Genomic DNA, 15,163 nt, shown 5'->3' on the forward strand with positions numbered 1-15,163 from the left:
TCCAGCCTCTGAAGATGGGCTCGAGGAATGCAGTCCTCTCTGTCTCTCCCAGCAACTCCATGAGCACCACTTCAGACTGTAACACAAAGCCCTGCTGAGCTGCAAAAGCTGGCAATCATGCAAGCTCCCACAGCAGGACCAAGTTTAGCTTATTTTCAAAATAACCCTGGCCCTCCTCTGGAAAAAACAGGGGAGAGAGGATGGTTACATGATGGCCCCCTGAAAGCTACAAATGCCTCTGTGAGCCTATAGCTATAGGTGCAGACAAGAATTTAATGCCTTTCTACTGAAGCCTGCTCTGCAGAAAGCTCCACCAACACAAGACACTTCACACCACTGCAAGCTGAGCTATCATCGTGCTGCTGCTCCCCACTGGTAAAAAACATCAGATTTCCTGCAGGAGTGCAGGAAACTATGCATGCCCAGGATCTTGCATTGCAAGTTCACAAAGTTTAGTTACAATCTGAAATCTATCTTTGGAGTACAGTTATCTGACAGGGACAACACTGCGATGAGAAACAAGTAACCTAATTTCAGCTCAGCTGAGAAAGCTGTTGTGCCAGACTGACATCACACCATCAACCAACTAGGCATTCCATCCCCTTCCACAAGCAGATCCTGAAATCCTGAAGAGTTAAAAAAAAAAAAAAAAAATACTGGAAGGAGATTTTTAAAAGGCCAGAAGAGTCATATTCAATGACACACCAAAAAAAGAAAAAAGAAGCTAAAAACCAAACCAAAGGCTGACTTCTATTTTGAAGTCTTCTCTATCCATATCTTTTCCCTGAGAAGCTTTGTAAACAGATCCCTACTCTAAGAAAACATGACATTAAGTGATAAAAATATTTCTATTAGAGAAGATGATGAAAATATGCATCTGAAACTACTAGTCTGTTTTCTCCACTTTCTAATTTACCCACCTTATGCATTTTAAGCTTCGTATTGAGTGCAAATGGCAATACAGCTTTCACCGCTATTACAGCCTGTCACAGCCATTCCACGTCCCATTTATCCAAGTTAGAAATTATCTTTTCATTTGTAAACAACCGCCCTTTACACTCTGCCTGCAGTACAGAAGACAAATTAGAGTTAGCCTGCCTCCTACACACTCACAATCAGCCACAGAAACCCCACTGCTGGAAGCACAGAGCAGCTCCGGCGAGGGCGCACAATGGGGCCCCTTCATCCCCCACAGTGGCTCCTCAGTGCTGGAGTACTGTGTTCAGCTGTGGGGCCCCTAGCGTAAGAAAGACAGGGACCTGCTCAAGCGGGTCCAGAGGAGGGCCACAAAGATGATCAGGGGGCTAGAGCACCTCCCCTATGAGGACAGGCGAAGAGAGTTGAGGTTGTTTAGCCTGGAGAAGTCAAGGCTCTGGGGAAACCTTATAGCAGCCGTCCAGTACTTAAAGGGGGCCTACAGGAAAGATGGGGAGGGACTGTAACACAGAGTGTAGCGATAGGATGAGGGGTAATGGTTTTAAACTGAAAGAGGGTAAATTTAGATTAGATATTAGGAAGAAATTCTTTACTGCAAGAGTGGTGAAACACTGGAACAGGTTGCCCAGAGAAGTGGTGGATGCCCCATCCCCAGAAGTGTTCACGGCCAGGTTGGATGGGGCTTTGAGCAACCTGGTCTAGTGGAAGGTGTCCCTGCCCATGGCAGGGGGGGTTGGAACTAGGTGATCTTTAAGGTCCCTTCCAACCCACACCATTCCATGATTCTATGAAAGCCCCATCTCCATACGGAGAAGTATTACATGCAGACGATGCATGGGAGGTATCCGTGAACAAGACAATCCATTGAATTTCCTATCTTCTAACTCCAGGGGAGTTAAAAAAAAAAAAAAAAAAAAAAAAAGGTCACAGCCAATTACGAATGTGCATCACAAGCAGGAAAAAGCTCAAGTTGTAAAGCTATTCAGCTTGAAGGCATTTAGTGTGGTGTATGCCTGGTTCACATGGTCTAAGGGACAGGGCCGGCATCTCCTCCTCAAGTCTACACCTACACTGACCCTGCTGCCAGCAGGCAAACACAGTAACCACACTGGAGCTGCCTCGTCACAACGTGCAGCATCAGGTCTCTTAACACCTGCTTTTATAAGCTCACTGCTGTCATGCTTTCAAGGTGTCAGCACAGAGATAACATGAATGGCTCCACAGCCAGGGAGGGAGTCTTCAAAGTAATTGGCCTAAATGAGCAGTCAAATTACTACCGACTTACCTGTCACACCAACACTCACACTATTTAAATACTAAGTTGTATTTAACATGCACTGTTTGCAAGCCACGTATGTGTTGGTTCTGAAGCACAGCTCTCCAGGACACTATATGGTTATTAAGACAGATTTAAATCAAACAGGAAAGGCATTTTGCTTGGTTAAAAACTTGCTGCCCACTAGTGCATGGGTACCACAGCTGTCCCTTCTGAGGCTAGCGGTAGACCTCCCTCCCCTTTACATAGTGTCATTGGATAGCTGGGCTCAGAAGGGACCCCAGGAAGCCCTCCTCTCCTACCACTCAAAGCACCCAGGTCCAGGAGTGGCAGCAGGTGCTCAGCGGTCACCCAGGACCTGGCAGCTCAGAGACAGCCACAGCCTCTGGACCGTGACAGTGATGAGGATCTGTGCGAAGGTAGCATCAGTCAGGAGGCATCACCAGTGATCAGCAAACAGGCATCCATCTGCACCCACAGGGCAGGTCGCACCCTCACACACATCCATCCCAGAGTCCTGGGGAATACTCAAAACAGTTTGCTTTTTCTCTGCATTTACAGCACAGACTACAGGTTTTACGCGGATGACCCAGTTCAATAACCACTGAGAGTTTTTCTTCTGCTTTTAACAAGCTTGAGACGAAGCATGGCTTTAAACCCCGTGTTTGTGTCGGAAGCAGAGCTTTTGGAGAATCCCCAAGCCACCGCATTGCCCAAGGTAGCATCAGCCAAATCTAAATCACTCCACACAGACTATTTTCCAACCTACTTTTAACTGGTTTCTCAAAGACTTGGGAACCCACCAGTTATATATCCTATACTTAACCTTGCATCTAAGAAGGTCACTTAATGTTTAAACTAAATCTTTCGTTTTTTGCGATTTAAAGCAGAAGCTATTTCTGCTATCCACAGTGAGCATGAAGACCATTTATTATCTCTCCTCTTGAAACAGACATTTGTATATGCAACAGGCTGTAACCTACCCTCTCCTCTGTAAACATGAGAAAGCAGACACAGATTTTTGTTTTGTTTTGGGTTTTTTTGTTTTTTTATCCCTCCCTCTCTCACCCCAAAGCTTCCCCCTTAGGTCATATTTTCTAGACCTTGGGCAATGTTTGTTGCTTTCCTTTTGGACTCTCTTCAACTGACTCGCATCTCACGGTCCTTCAGCTAAGCCCACCACACCACAATACAAACAAACAATTTCCTTCTGAATCCAACTGTCAGTGTATTTTTGTGACCAACCCAGTGTGCTGTTGGCTTTTTCCCTGTTGACCCACAACAAATGGGGTTTTTCTTTGGTTGGGATTATTGTTTTGTTTGTTTTTGAAGATCAGCTCCTTCTTTGCAAAACTAGCCTTTCTTTCTCCACAGTGTATTCCCACAGCTGGCTATTCCCAAAACCCTCCTCTGAATTTGCCCTTATGAGATTACCTCCTGTTTGTTCCAGCCCAGCTCTCTCTTACCCTTCGAGATCACTCTGAATCTCAATTCCATCTTGCGAAGCCTTGTCACCTTGTCCACCCTGGACTGAAAAGCACATCTATCAACAAACAATTAGTCCTATCCACACCATTAATGAAAAAACATTGACCTGGGACAGAGATTGCACACCTCAACTGACAAACTCCGCTAGGCAAGAGTAAGGTATTGGATAAGTACCACTTTCTAAGCACTGCTTTCCACCAGGTTGGCTCCTTATATTAAACAGTTTTATTTAGACTCAAGGTCCCTGCCTAATCTGGAGGCTACAAAAGCCATACTAAAGCAAAGACTATCACGTCCAAAACTTCTCCTGATTGACAAAAGCTCTTACACTCTCATAGAAGGAAATTATCAGAAACAAACTGTGCCAAACTATTACTTACCCTGAAACTGCACATAAACTCAAAAAGTTCCTACACTTATCTTTTCCCTTATTTTTTTTGAAGGCTGGTATCTTTGCCTTCCCCAGTTTCCAGCAAGAGCTCCTATCCTCTCCACACTCTCTAACAGAAGTATTAATGATTTGCAGGTTGCTTGTCAGTTCTCCAAGTGATCTAGGACAAATGGTGGAGCATCCAGCTTATTTGAAAATAACTCATTACAAGCACTCTTTGACTTGACCTTTCTCTATTTTCTTTCACTCCTAAATTCTTACCATGCTGTCTTAGTTGTTAATTATGACCAGAAAGTCTGCACAGTTAAACTTGTGAATGAAGATTTAAGGCAGAAAAGAATTAAAAACCAGCATCAAGCATTTTGACTCTCTGCCTGAGCAGGGTTTGTTTCTGGGATTTTCTTTAAATCTTTCCAGTTATCTGAAAAGATTCCACATATATGGCTAATACAGTACTCATATCACAGATAGCTGGGAACTAGCCCAAAGCCACCCTCTCCACAGACCCCAGTGAGCATGGGGGGCAGCCCATCTCTTCCATTAACTCGAGGGAGACTGCTACAGTCAAAAATAAGCATCATGCAGCTCCCCTCTTTGCGGCATTTACACCACTATCCAAAGCCTGCCAGGCAGATCTCTATTCCAAACCACGGTGAACACTTCTGCCTCTAACAAATGTAGCCAAAGGGAACAGGCTGCATGCTCCTCCCTTGAGATCTAGTCCTTGGCAAATGGTGATATTTCCTTATTAACTGACTCAAATTTCTTTCAACATTTTCAGGAGCCCACCTGGATTATCTCCCTTGCTTTCTGCAGTAAGAGAGGGCCCATAGAGGAGTTGGTTTTGCCTTTTTAGGAAGTTTACTGTTTAAAATGGCAGTGTCTGCAAACATCTCATGAGAACCATGAATTCCTTTCACTCCCAGATTTTTCACTAGGGCACCCAATTTCATATACAGGTTAGAAAAAGCTTCAAACATTTTAGCATACCCAAAACTGGAGAATCTCACCAGCTGGCACCCTTCACACCGGAGTCACTACAGAGATGGCCATGCTTAGGAGGAGAGGTTGCTCGTTACCTTCACCAGAAACACTCCTACAGACTTCAATAAAATTTGTATTAGTGAGATCCTCCAGTACATTTTCCACAAACTTCTCCTTCCCCAGGCCCCTGTACTTGCATGAGGTCCATAAAATCTCCCTCTCCCAAGTTTTTCTAAGGCTCCTGGAAGTTTTATTCTTCCCAATGAATCCAAGAGATAAGTGAAAGGCATCAATAGGAGTAAAAGGAGAGAAAACAACAGAGCTGCTACTGCTCCCATGAATCTTCTCAAAACCAGTTTGTTTCAATAGCAAAAGCACTTCTACCACATGCTGAACGTAGCACCATATCTGTAACATTCTCCCTTTGTGTGAGAGAGAAGCAGATGTTCAAATGCCTTCTGCAGTCTATTGTCTGCAAATGGTATGAGCCCATTTGCCTTTATAGCCCCATCATGGTTCCTTAATAACATGGTGTGTTGAAACAGTATTATTCTCCATCCCCCCCTTCGCTATTATTTGGTTGCCTTGTTCCCACATGACTGCTTCTATTGCACTCTTTTATTGCGATTGATTACCCATTATATCTGCAGTCACTGAATGTCTCTCCATCTTCACAGAGCAGCTTCTGAGCTGTAATTTCTCAGAGCCCCCAGAACCTACCCAAACATCAGTTTTTGCTTCAGTTGTAGGTCCCACTGATCAGCTGGCACTTAACTGGAGGGAACAGCATAATACCACACCTATCTACACCCTCCCCAGATACTCTGTGGAGGACAAAGATATTTGTTCCTCATTGTGGCTCATGCCTGCATCCTAGAACAGAAGCTTGCAAAGGGCTTATTGCTCCTTGTAAAGCCAGTAATAAAAGCTTGTTGGCATTGAATTCACAGTTCCAGATATTACTAGATATCCAGAAATACGGTTTTTTTCTAAAGCTCTTACATAATCTAAGCTTGGAAGTTCTAAAGAATGGCTGTTTCAGTAAAAGGTACCATTTTTCATCAGACCAGCTGTACCAACAAAAGCTGTAATAGAGGTTTTGCCAGCATAAACCTGTACGGGAAAAGGAAAACCAGTCCTATCGGTGTCTTAAACACTCGTATTGCGTGCATACACGTGCACCATGAATCAGTAGAGCTGAACTCCACAGGGTGCCCTTTACCTACCTAGTACAAAAGGGTACATCACAAAGCCTATGTGAAGGACACCATCCCAGGTCAGGATACCTGTATACTCTGTTAGCAAAGCGCTCCTACGGTGGATGTAGCTACACCTGTAAACCTGGATTTTGTGCAAATACAGCCAACTCATGCAAGGTTAGACACAGACACAGTTTCAGACACAGTTTGCCAGTAAAACAGGAACACCACACACAGTTTGCAGAATCACATCTCTACCACCCCAACTCACACAGCTACGCCAACAGAAATCTAACATTTTCAAAAGTGTTATCTGGAGTCTAGACAAATCCACAGGGCGTCTGGCAGTCTAGAAGTAAGTTGATAGCTAAAAGAAAGATTGTAAATACTGAATTATAGCAAGCCCATGTCCTTTAATGTTATGAGTTCCTATAGATAATTTATGTTCTTCTTCCTAAGCGCAGCCACGCATTTTTATTTTCTCATGCATCACACCCATGCTGACAGTAAATCTCTATAATATCTAGTCTTCCCTCCATAATAGAAAAACTCATTAATATGCCCCAGCTGCTTTAGGACACTTTCACATGAATTTATGAATATTCAATTTCCATCTAGTGCTCAGCTTCTTTGTGTCCGGCTACTGCTCTCTTAAAGAGAGGCTGCCAAAGATCTTGTAACACTTTCATTAGCTTTGAGCCCTCATATTATGAAATAAGCAATATGTTTAATATCAATAAATCACGGCGCTGGGAACAGCCTCAACTTTCAAGAGCCAATGGCAATTGGAGGCACTCAGCATCTTGCCCGATCAACTTGCAAACACACACTTTGTCTTGCAGTAAGCAAGGCCTTTCACACCACAGAAACTTGCTCAGAGCAGCGCTTGTCACCTCAGCACAAGAGGCCTGTTGTTGCCACACTGGAAGCAGATTTCTTGCAAAGCGGAATACACCTCCCAGGAAAAAACTTGCAGGCATAGGCAATTTTTCAGCTCCGATGAGAACTGGCCTGGCAGCAGGAAAACAAATGACCAAGGACAACTGCAAGAGAAGATATCCTCAGCTGTTATGAACAGCCACACACCCCAGGTGAAGGAAAGCCTCCAGGGACACCTCAACATTATCAATGCGTTATTCCCCTTCTCAAAGTTGGAGAAACCAAGACAGGGCAAGCGCTCGAGCCACGCTGCAGTACAACAGGATCTGGGCAGCTCCGTAAGTGTGCTCCTAACAGCTCCGCTACTCCTAGCATTCCCGTCCATCAGGTCAAGGAGCAAAGCAGCTCAGGTCTTAACACTGTGCAAGCTGGAAGCAGCTGCCCCAAGGGGTTGGATCATTTCCAGGTGCACTTTCCTTAACTCTGCAAAAGCCCTGCCAGCACACGCCAAGTCACCCACAGGAGTCCTAAGAGCAACAGGACAAGGAGAGAAGTCAGACATGAGTCCCCAGGCAAACACTAAGGCAGATAAATAGAGGAAATGGCATCACTTAGGAGACGATCCAAAGCCATGGGTACATCTCCAGCTGCGAGCACTATATTGGCTCCCTTCCAGGAAAGAGTACCACCCTCGTAAGCCAGGCTTTCACCCAGCCCAGGAGGATGCTGACCTTTCAAGTGGTGAGTGCTGAGCATAATTCTTTTTCATCCTCCACTTCCTTGGAAAAAAGTAATGGGACAAATTTAAAAATGAGTGACCAGCCTGAAAATTGGTTTAAGCTTCTGTAAACCCATCTATCATTCAAGGCACAAGATTTCTTCTAAACTAGTTCCACTAGTGCAGTGAACATTACATAGAGAAAGGAAGTGGGAAAGATTGCTGTCAGCAAGATGAAAACCTGAAGCACAGAGCTGGGATGGTAACTGGAATTTACAGTGATGGACCATTAGATTAATGACAGACAGCTGGGGAGAACTAGAGACTGGCCAGTCTACAGGAGTAATTATATTCTGCTTATCTAAATTTCACCCTAAAATAAAAGCATGATGTTGTCAACATCACTTCCCACCCTAACCTGCTAATTTACTGGGTCCTATTGAAGTGCTGTCCTAAGTATGATGCAGTTCTTACATGCAAGGGATCCCAGCTCTCTGGTGCCAGGCTCCCTGTGCACATGTTCGTACTTGTATTGCACAGCTCATCCCAACCAGTGCTGGAGTTCACCACGTGGAAGGAACAGCAAGATAAGTGGCAATGGGAGAAGCACAGCCATGACTTTAAAGGTCCATTGTGATCCCCCAGGGGAAAGGACTGCGCCCGAGACATCAAAATTCCTGCAGCGTTTTGCACAGCTGATCTCTTCCTACCATCAGCAAAGGGCATTACAGCACAACCAGAATATCAGGACTTACATAGTTTCCATAAAAGCAGCCCAGCCCTCCCAACCCAACACCAACAAGCAAGAACTGAGAGTTTCCCAGCCCTGTGCATTCAGCTTTGGACTATAGCTATGCAGCTCCCATGCAGCAGCTGAGCAAGACCAGCCCTTCCCCTCGTTGGCTCTCAATGGGTCCATTTGCCACCTGGCAGCAAGCTGGGACCCTCCTTGCAAAGGCAGCAACATACACAGTTTTGGCCCTGCCAAAGGAGCCATGGCATGGAGGAGACAGCCCTCCCATGCTGTGGTGCTACAGTGCTTAAATGCCCAAGGTGATCATCTGGCATGATGTAGGACAAGAGCGCTAGACCACTTCCTGAGACACTTACCCACTTAGAGGTCTGGTTTTTCTAATCTCGAAGAACTGTGTTCCTGTGTGATTGTATCTGAATTTTGTCTGTTAAAGGAAAGCAACTTGAACAGTCAAACAACAAAATAACAATGCTCAAAAGGTAAATTTCAGTTCTGATTTCCTGTTGAAACATAAAACAAGTAGTAAAAACTACTGACTCTCAACAGAGATGAAACCCTGGCATGTGAAATAAAGCAATTTTTTCCACTTTCTTTTTATATGACATATTAACCAGCATTAGGTGGAGAGTCAAGCAAAAAGGTTGTTTGTCTAAAACGACACTTAAATTTGGCATTTGAGGGTTATGAATTCTCTTTTCCTCTAGGTCCCACTCACTATTAGGTTACAAGTTTGAAAAGAAGTCTCTCATTTGGGCAAGAGAAAGCTTTTATAGTCTACCCAAACCAAACAACATCATTCATGGTTTGAAAGATCTTACTTCCGTTATAAGTTTTTGACTCAGTCAGCCACATAGCTCACGTATGACCTGTAAACCAAAAGCACTACAGGTGCATCCATTTACACCTAGGAAATATAAATCATTCCCTAAAAAACACAATGCGCTTGAAATGGAAATAACCAGCTAGATACAACTCAAGAACATTAGTTAACACTATGAGCATAGGAGAAAAGTTAATCACAAAGGATGCCAGCAGACAGTCACCCATCAACCAAACCTCAGCACCACTTGCCTAGGAGTGCAAACTACCATGCAACAGCAGCAGCATCACCAAAAGCAGCCTCTTCCCTGCTCCTTGAGCTTAGCTGTTCAAGCAGTAATGCAGTAAATCGGATCAGGAAACCAATCTGTCCAGTAAAAACAACACAAACCGTCCCCCTCAACAACAACAATAAAAATCACACCATCCACTTAATTTTGCTAGGTTATTTTTCCAGCTGAATCTGTTCCCCAGCCTAGTTCCCAACATGGCCACAAGAACATTCATGCCAGCAAAATTGTGGCAGTGATACCAGGCAGAAACAGGTGACCCCATGGAGGCAAAGGGTACCTTGCGAGGCATAAATAGCACAGCTGCTGGCTGTATAACCATGGTCTAAATAAAAACTCCAGCTCTCACCAGGATGCTCTGAACTGACTTCAATTAGAGTTCAGTGTTCTCCAGAAATGAGGCTTTGCTTCCCTCCTACCTTCAAAACCTAATTCATGAGGCCCTTTCAGAGTGCTCTGAACAAAGCATACAGACTCTTTTAGCCCTCAGAGGAAGCCCAGACCCTGTTCCCCAGCCCACTTTGAAGCTTTTCTGAACACAGATCCAAAACCCATGCCTAAGGCCTGCTCCTGCTACATAGCAGAGTGCAGGATTTCAAAACCACAGTGGGGAGCAGGGGGATACAATTTTTAGAGCTCTGTATGACATGATCTCCTCTCCGATACACCCCCACTGAGCCTCTCGTCCTGCCCAAGCAGCCAACAGGCAGAAGAGAAATGTGCCATCCCCCTGCAGAGCAGACTGGCCCCAGCCTCCCTTCCCAGAGCAGCTGCTGCAGCTCCAACCCCTGCTGCCGCCTTGATCCCAACCACTACTCGCCAGCAGGCTAACCGGGCCAGCTATTTTTGGATGCTCTTCCAGCTGCCACCCATATCCTTTCTTAATCCTTACCAGGACTTTACATTCATTCCTCATCCCCACTGCTTCCCCCTACACACACATGCACACAAACAAAAAGGGAGAGTTTACAAAAAAGGAAAACCAAGAGAAGAGCAGCATCTGGACCAGCAACCATCTCCCCCAACATGGTCTGTCAGCAATGGAAATGGTCAGGTATTAGGCATGGGGCAGCGATAGGGAGGCTGGATAGATGTGTACATCTCTGATGAAGCCCTAAAGCAAGGTGGGACATCCGGAAGGGGACAATTCCTATGGTCAGCTCCTGTGTCACAGGCAAGGCTGCCCACCTCAGGGTCAGGACAGCTGCTTGTGCCCCCATCCCAATGACAAACACTCCCTGCAAGCTGAGCACGTACGCAGTACTCAGGGAGCCCGCAGGGGCTGCCAGGGCAGAGGGAGAAAGGGTTTGCCACAACACCAGCTCTCCCTTAGTTGCTTTATGACAAGATGCCATAGTATTTCTCCAGGCATCACCATCTGATCATAATATCCTCATAAACCAACTTCAAAATAAGCATTTCTACTCCCACCAACATCACTTCAATTAAATTCTTCAGTATCATTTAAAGTTAATTACATCCCCCAGAGGATTGCTGTGACACACTCAGTGCTGCAGGTGCTATCACAAAACCTTAGAGGCGTCCTTTCACCCCCGAATGATCCCAAGCCCTTGAAACCAGCTAGTGCTTCGGTAAAGCCCCTGTTAATTCATGCCAGGCACAAGCCAGACTTCTCTTCGGAGACTGCGCGCGGGAGAAGGATACTGCAGCATCTTCATGTAGGTCTGTATTGCCTGGAGCCATTCTGGGATCGACATGGAGAGCTTGTAGTTTGGCACTGGTGGCACTGAGGGCTGGACACAAAAAAAAGATAAATAGGTTAGACAGTTACCGCTCCCTGCAGAGCGGATAAGTGATTTACTTGGGCAGCGGCATGTGCTTAGTGCAACGCAACGTGGCAGCACAGATGGCTTAAACCCCACGTGAACTCAAGCATCAGCAAAGTCAGCCCGCTGACAATGAGGGCTGCCATGCACCAGAGCCAGCCTCATCCCTGCCGGCATGGAGAGGCCAGGGCAGGCCCCCATCACAGCAGGCTGCTTGCCACAGCCACTGCTGTCCCTCAAACACCACCTTACAAGGGCAGGCAGTCCAGCACAGAAGGCCAATGCTTCCCTTTTTTCCCCTCTAGCACAGGGCAGTTTGGATGAGCAGAGTCCCAGAGCTGGTTCTGCTGTCCTCCCTCCCCCAGAAAGCCATTTCAAATCTAATTTTTGGTTTCCTCTACCACAAGAGAAAGATAAAAGGAGACAAGGATCCTGGGCTGCATAATTTCCCATCTGCCACTTGTCAGCAGCACACTTGCTGGGCAGGAAGCACATGGTACCTAGAAGACCACCTGAGACCCAGATATTTAATGATATTAAGACACTTAAAGATATAGACTGGCAACATAATGGGATTTTTCCAAAATCCCATAAGACATCTGCTTGTGCCTAAGCACTTTTAAGAAACCGGGCCCTCAATCCATATTTAAACCCCTCAGCTACATGGCTCCTGAGTCTGTAACCATGCAGGAAGGGGGCATGGCCTCGTCCCAAGTCCCCTTATTTTAGGGGCAAGACTGCAAAATATAGGGTCAGCAGGTGTTAAAGTGGGCAGCATGGCTAAAAATAAGCTAGTACAATTCTCAATGTAGTGGAGGAAACAGTTTATTTAAATATTAATGCAGACCCAAATTCAGGAACCAGCAACTTGGGCAGTTGTGACGCAAAGCACAAAGGAAAGTGTGTGGCATCTGCGGGCCCATGACGTCATTACAATAGTTTGAAGATCACTCTTCAAGTCAGCAATTACAGATTAAAAAAAAAGCAAGTTCAGGCCATATGGGGCCATCTCCACCACATAGACTTTCTTCTCTGCTTCTCACCTCCAGTAAGATGGAGGGATTGTGCATTTGCTTTCAGAGAGCAAGAGCCAATAATCCCAAGATGACCAAAACCCAGCATTTACTACATGTACCTAATTACTACAGTCAAATTGTAAATACACCTCAGAGAAGGGAAAAAACCCAAAATAGAGACTCGTACATTACTGGCACACAGAAATGTGTTTTAAGTGGCGTGGCAAGCAGACATATGTCCAGGCCTCCAGCTCGCTGCTGCCATCCCCAGCACCACATGGCAGACAACCAGCACACGTACACGGGTTTTCTCTCCTCACAAGTGGGAGTTACAAGACAGACTCATTAGTGCTTCTTAATCGCAATTTCCACACCTAAGCTCTTCATTAGAGGCAATTTTTCTGTTTCACAAGTTCCTTCCACCCCTGGCCCCTTTGGCCTGGACAAATTATTCACCTGTCCCTCCCGGCACTAAGGCAGGCCTGGACTCAACGCACCAGACAGGACTTGAGTCTCAGGAGCAGCAAGTGGCTGAAAGAGGGAATCAAGGCAGGCCTGTCAAATCCTTCCAGGGGTGGTCATTTCTGCTCTGATATAAACACTCCCTTTCTTCATAAATAAAGAAACTCTAGCTGCACGCATTGCGCTTACACGACACAACATGCCAAGGCAATGGGAGTCCCAGCCAGCGAGAGGCCTGGCTGCTGCAGAGCGACTGCGGGGGACAGCACCCCTTTCCCAGCCCTCCATAAAATGGAGGCCCCTGCCCTTGCCCAGCTGCAGGACAGGACAGCATCCCATAGGGACCTCACCAGTGCGGAGGGATACAGCCCTTGCTGTAACCCACAGCGGCCGCCCTCACCCGTGCTTCCCCATCTCCAAGGTGGAGGATGATCGTGTCAGCCACCGGGGTCACTTGGGTAAAGAGAACCAGGGTTTTGGCAACAGCTGACACATATCCCATCACCTGTCTGTTAAAGTTACCTCGGCCGACCTGCCAAGCCAGGAGACCCAAGGCCCTTCAGATCTCAGGCAACGTGGAAGAAGTGGCCATCGGTCTTCCCCCATGCAGGACGGCACACTGCTCTCCTCTTTCCAGTGCCGGGGGGGCAGTACACGGCACCATGCCACTAGCCAGGCCAGGCAGCAGACAGCCACCCGCCACTCCCACTGCCTCCAAACAAACCCATTTTTTCATCCCCCAGATTTCTGCGCTGGCTGCAGGAGCACCGATCCTGGGCACCCAGCCAGCACAGAGCAGAAGCCAGGGATGCATGATACCACAGCAAAGGAAAGCGCGACGTTGTTGCGGTTGAGGCTGCAGCCCTCCAGCTACCGGTGCACATCCCAGCTCAGCAGCCAGGAGCCGACAAGGGTTTGTAGCGGGAGGCCAGAGCCGCCAAGAGGAAATGCAGACACAGCACTACACACCATGAATTTGTAAAGCCAGTTAAATTCAGAGACCAGGCAGTTGAAAGGCCTTGACCCTGTATTAGTATTTCCAAGCAATGGCAGCTCCAGAGACAGCAGAGCCGCTGCAGCACAAGACCTTGTGGCAGAGCTGGAGACCGTCATCCTGTGGCTGGAAACACTGTAGTCTCAGTTCACCACAGACATCCTGTGTGAAACTCATCTTGCCCGACTCCACTGTGTCTCATTTAATGACCAGAAAGTCATTTTCTGCTAGCTTGCCCTGCCAGTATGCTGTTACCTAGCATGGATGAAGCTGGCAGTCTAGAGCGGTCAAAGCTAGTGAGAGGTTCAATTCATTAAGATCTACAAGTATCTCCAAGATCACAGACCACATAAAGGACTGCACAGCCCCTCCAAACCTGGAGCCCGCACCCTTCCCAGAGCTCAAGCCAAAAGTCAGGCATGTGGGGTGCAACCAAGGGACCCCTCAGGTTCCAAAATTGCCCCCCTTGCAGACAAGCTGGTTTTTTTGTGAGGACTCTTCCTCCCGGGAGAGGCGCAGCCCTGCGGTTTCCATTTGTTCCAGTAAGGACAACCTTGCCAATACACTAAGAAGCTACTTACTGCCCTGCATGTATGATCGCTGACACTAATACCAAGATGATTAGAGCCATCAAGTGGAGCTTCTTGGGGAGGGGATGAAAACTCTCTCCCATCACCAGGGATTAAGAACAGATCAGATGCAAAAATGGAGCAGCTGCACACACCAGTCGCTCAGCCTCCACCAACTACCAATGCAAGCAGATTACAAGACATCTTCTCACAGGCATGAGTTTCTCTCATCACTCCCCATCAGCACTACCTGGCCTTTTGCAGGGTGCCACATACCCAGCAGCACAAGCCAATTAAAAAAGCTGTACCATCATTTAAGGAACAACTCTCCCTCACATTCCTACTCAAACCCAGAAGTTACCATCACAACCTTAGCAACCCACTACCACTTAGCAGCAAACCAACCTGCTCCTAACCTTCACTTGCTCACCTGAGATGTGTTGGCCTTAATAAGGACCAGGTGGTCCTCAAACTACCCTCTGACCCCAGAGGTCCCAGGCTTAGCCAGCAAGAATTAGTCACAGGGAACACCAGGCCCTTCTACCCTTGAAGAAGTTAACCACTACGACAGGGAGTTTGCTGCCAGACAGTGCAGGAGGAA

General features: G+C 46.7%; 1 protein-coding gene across 3 annotated transcripts in view; it reads right to left on the reverse strand.

Annotated features, from left to right (window-relative positions):
• Positions 1–15,163, reverse strand: part of VASH2 (vasohibin 2) — a 38,709-nt gene that overhangs the window by 21,458 nt on the left and 2,088 nt on the right. The window contains exons 2-4 of one of the 3 annotated variants that reach the window (XM_030034836.2): positions 11,400–11,488; positions 8,982–9,038; positions 7,168–7,317 (exon numbers count right to left, since the gene is read on the reverse strand). In XM_030034836.2, the coding sequence (XP_029890696.1) occupies positions 7,168–7,317; positions 8,982–9,038; positions 11,400–11,488 (296 nt within the window). The remainder of the gene's footprint in view (positions 1–7,167; positions 7,318–8,981; positions 9,039–11,399; positions 11,489–15,163) is intronic. The other 2 variants (XM_030034837.2, XM_030034838.2) reach the window with 2 other exon arrangements.

This window comes from Aquila chrysaetos, chromosome 13 (assembly GCF_900496995.4).
Source record: "Aquila chrysaetos chrysaetos chromosome 13, bAquChr1.4, whole genome shotgun sequence".
NCBI classification, from domain to species: Eukaryota; Metazoa; Chordata; class Aves; order Accipitriformes; family Accipitridae; genus Aquila; species Aquila chrysaetos.